A 4,591-nucleotide genomic window follows, 5' to 3' on the forward strand; every position below is an offset into this window, starting at 1 on the left:
ATGGAAAAAAATGTACAATCAAAAGGATAACATGAAGCAACTCCTAGGTTAAAACTGGCCTCTCATAAACTGCCCACCCACACCCACACTGTCTTGTTATGCCATGCCATGCCTTTTTTCCCCAAGGAAATAAATTGGTAGTTTATGGATCTCCTGTTCATTGTAGTTTTGAATATATATTCCTTTTTTGTTTTGTTTTTTATTGTTTTTGTTTGTTTGTTGTTATTTTGAGACAGGGTTTCTCTGTGTAGCCCTGGCTGTCCTGGATCTCGCTCCAATCTGTCTCTGCCTCCCCAGTGTTTGGATTAAAGGTGTGTGCCACCACTGCCCAGCAACCTATATATATTCTTAAGCAATACAGTTTGGGATTTTTTTTCTTTTCTTTTTTTTTAATATTTTTTTATTTATTATGTATACAATATTCTATCTGTGTGTATGTCTGCAGGCCAGAAGAGGGCACCAGACTTCATTACAGATGGTTGTGAGCCACCATGTGGTTGCCGGGAATTGAACTCAGGACCTTTGGAAGAGTAGGCAATGCTCTTAACCACTGAGCCATCTCTCCAGCCCCATGGGATTTTTTTTTTCATTTAGATGTATTAGTCTTTGGCTTTATTAAGCATTTTGTGTTTAATGTTGACAGAAATTGAGCATTTATTTTTTACTGTGGTATAATCTTACATTAAAGTATGATAATTTATCCACTTAGTATTGGTTAATAGCCATATCTAGGTCATCATTATTACTGGAAGGAGTACTATTGGAACCTTTGTATACACATCTCATTTGAATGTGCAGAAGTTGCACCAGATAAAAACCTAAGATAGGAAGTGGATGGCAGGATGTGTTTACAGATGATAGTAACTAGCTTTTGTTTGTAAATTTGCAAAAAGAACCATGCTCTTCACTCATGGAGGAATAAGGGACGCTTTGCACCCATAAAACAACAGTATGAATCACAACCCAGCAAATAAATACCCATGAGTCCACATTGAGGATAAACTACTAAGTAAATGATGAGAAGAAAGTGCTGACTGCCAAAATAGCTTAGGACATAAGAGTGCTTGTTGCCAAATCTGACAGCGTGAGTTTGAGCCCCGGACTCACTTATTAAAAGGAAAGCACGAACTCACGAAGGTCATCCTCTGATCTGCACAGACAAACCACAGCATGCATCACCATCCCCAGTACCCCATAAAAAAGTGTAAAATAAGAGGGATGGTAACTTTTTCTTATGGAATAATTCTGTTAATAAGCATAGAAATGAGGGTAATAAAAAATCACTGTCAGAGTAACATAGTGATTCCTGCAGATCTATGCATGTTAAAATTGACTTGTGAATTTATATTTAAATTGGTCAGTTTTTAAAATTGATTGGGTGTTGAAATAAGAAGCGGCGGGGCTGCGTCCCCAACACCCCAGCCGCTTGGCTAGCTCACGCCCGAAATAACAACACACAAACTGTATTCATTTAAAGAACTGCTTGGCCCATGAACTCTAACCCTTACAGGCTAATTCTCGCACCTGGACTAGCCCATTTCTAATGATGTTTGTAAGCACCCCAAGGTGCGCTTACCGGGAAGATTCTAGCCTACATCCATCTTCATCGCGTGTGCCTCAGAGAGCAGAGCTATCGCGTCTACCCGGGAGAGCTGAGCATGGCGTCTGTCCAGTCCCTCTGGAAGCAGGGCAGAGTCTGACCTCACTTCCTCTTCCGTCCAGAATTCTATTCTGTTTACTCCTCCCATCTATGTTCCAAGCCATGAGGCCAAGCAGCTGGTTTATTATAACTTAACCAATGAAATCAACAGATTGATATATGACACTCCCACATCAATTGGGAACCATAGCACTTATTTAATTTCTTAGCTTACCTTAGCATATATTATTTATAGGTAATAGATAATACAGAATCCTGATTGCTAAACATTATAGTAATGACCTTCTTTTTGGCATTTACCTTATTTTAGTCCTCCCATCAGGCGTCAGCGAGGAAGAAGGGATCGTCTGTCTCGACATAATTCCATTAGTCAAGATGAAAACTATCACCATCTCCCTTACGCACAGCAGCAAGCAATAGAGGAACCTCGAGCCTTCCACCCTCCGAATGTATCTCCCCGTCTGTTACATCCAGCTGCTCATCCTCCCCAGCAGAATGCAGTCATGGTCGACATACATGATCAGGTACAGTAACAGAATTCCCTGGAAATGCCAAGAGTAGAAGTTTGTATTTTTCAAGGGAATTCATTGATTTTTGTTGTAGGTTTCTTTCATTCCTGAAATGTTGCTATTTAAGTTCTCCATTCCTTTTAATAAAAGAAATTTAACATAATGAGAGACTAACTTGGGCTACATAAGACTTGGGTTTCAAAAAGAAAATGTGAAGGAAGTACATTGTGAAAATTTATATAGCAGATGGGGATCAATACATGTTTGGGCAGGGTCTCATTTATCCCAAGCTGTCTTTTTAATATACTATATATGTAAAAAAAAAAATGACCTTGAATTTCTGATCCTCTTGTCTCTACCCCCCCCCCCATGCCATGATTACATGTTTGAGCCACAATGCCTAGTTTATGTGGTGATGGGGTCAAACCCAGGAATTCATAATATGACAAGTACCATACCAACTGAGCTGCCTCTCCAGGCCCTCAAATGTTAATTTTTAAAATAGGTCGTGTTTTCTCAAAAGTTTTACTTTTCTTTCCTAAAAGCTCCATCAAGGAACAGTTCCTGTCTCCTACACGGTAACCACGGTGGCGCCCCATGGGATTCCACTCTGCACAGGTCAGCACATCCCTGCTTGCAGTGCACAACAGGTCCCAGGATGCTCTGTGGTCTTCAGTGGACAACACCTCCCTGTCTGTAGTGTGCCTCCTCCAGTAAGTCTGGGCCTTTATTCTCACTCAATCTTACTATTTAAAATAGCATGCCAACTGGGTTTTGTTTATGACTTAAAGTTCAGCAGTCCTCCCTTAGGATGGCTAACAGATACGATTTAAGAACTGTATTAGTAGGGTCACTTGCAAGTAAAAAGTTTAATTTTACTGTAATAAAAATGTCAGCACAGGGCTGGAGAAATGGCTCAAAGGTTAAGAGCCCTAGCTATCTTTCCAGAGGTCCTGCGTTCAATTCCCAGCAACCACATGATGCCTTCCAGGTACCTATAATGAGATTTGCTGCCCTCTACTGGCATACAGGGCATACATGCAGGCAGAACACTGTATTCATAATAAATAAATAAATCTTTAAAAAAAAAATCTCAGCACAATTATAGTGACCATTAAATAATTAGCTTTAAATTATGATGTATTCTATTTAGTGGTTAAAATATATCCATTTATAGTGATAAAAATATATCCATTACAGTGTCTTAAACCCTATTTCTTCCTATAAATAAACAATAATTAAACCTTAATAAAGATTGACTTTAGACTTAGTAATGTGATATTCAGCACTTGGCATTCTTAGCCCTTACTTCAGTGGGCTTCAGTGGGCACTCTTGAGAGCCTGTTTTGTTTTTCACCATGAGAAACCTGTTAATGAAAATGCGATTATCCCAATTTCTATAAACTTGATCTGGAAGATAAAATTACTTGCTTAGCGTCATAGAGATAATGAGATTCGGACAGCTAATTTTCCCTCTAACGCTATATATTCTATCTTGTAATATTTTGACTCCAAATATTAAAAAACAAGGTGGTTGTGATCAGGAAAGCGCTTGGGAATACTGCCTGGCCGGGCGGTGGTGGCACACGCCTTTAATCCCAGCACTCGGGAGGCAGAGGCAGGCGGATCTCTGTGAGTTTGATGCCAGCCTGGTCTATAAGAGCTAATTACAGGACAGGACCCAAAAAAGCTATGGAGAAACCCTGTCTTGAAAATAAAAAAAAAATTTAATCCCCTGGTCTGCCTGGGAAGTTAAAGCACACATACATGTGTCAGTGACAGTTTAGCAATTAATTCAGTGACCCAAGCTGGTCTCTGAGGAGCAGAGTGAAGGATTGACGAGATGGTTGTGAGGAAGAGGCCCTCCGCCTGCATAGCACTCCCTCTCCTTCATTTCATTGGATTAGGACAATTATACAATACAGCTACACTGTTTACCATTCTTACTGATAGATGCAGAAATATTTGAGTACTTACTATGAGTTTTGGGAGGTGTGGTAATTTGATTCATACCTTTGTCAAGAAAATTTGTATATTCTGACATTTTTAAACTAAAAGTAATGCTTTTCTCTTACAGATGCTTCAGGCCTGTTCGGTTCAGCACTTACCAGTCCCATATGCTGCATTCCCACCCCTTATTTCTAGTGATCCATTTCTTATACACCCTCCTCACCTTTCTCCCCACCATCCTCCTCACTTGGCACCGCCAGGCCAGTTTGTCCCTTTCCAGACACAGCAGTCACGGTCGGTAGGTACTTCTAGTCATGTTTCTAGTTTTCCCGGGGTGTTTAAGTTTGGTTAATTAGTTTAGTAAGTTTAAGTAATTGCCATTGAAGCTTTAAGCACTGTGACTTTGGTTTTTTTTTTTTTTTTTTTTTTTTTTTTTTTTTTTTTTTTTTTTTTTTTTTTTTTTTTTGGGTTT

At 39.5% G+C, this 4,591-nt stretch overlaps 1 protein-coding gene across 1 annotated transcript in view; it reads left to right on the forward strand.

The window, feature by feature from the left end:
• Rnf38 (ring finger protein 38) overlaps positions 1-4,591 on the forward strand; it is a 106,747-nt gene that overhangs the window by 83,762 nt on the left and 18,394 nt on the right. The window contains exons 4-6 of the mRNA XM_050155906.1: positions 1,950-2,184; positions 2,715-2,882; positions 4,247-4,417. Of these exons, the coding sequence (XP_050011863.1) occupies positions 1,950-2,184; positions 2,715-2,882; positions 4,247-4,417 (574 nt within the window). The remainder of the gene's footprint in view (positions 1-1,949; positions 2,185-2,714; positions 2,883-4,246; positions 4,418-4,591) is intronic.

This window comes from Alexandromys fortis, unplaced genomic scaffold, assembly GCF_014885135.2.
Source record: "Alexandromys fortis isolate MF-2015 unplaced genomic scaffold, M_Fortis_MF-2015_v1.1 scaffold_92, whole genome shotgun sequence".
In the NCBI taxonomy this organism is placed as follows: domain Eukaryota; kingdom Metazoa; phylum Chordata; class Mammalia; order Rodentia; family Cricetidae; genus Alexandromys; species Alexandromys fortis.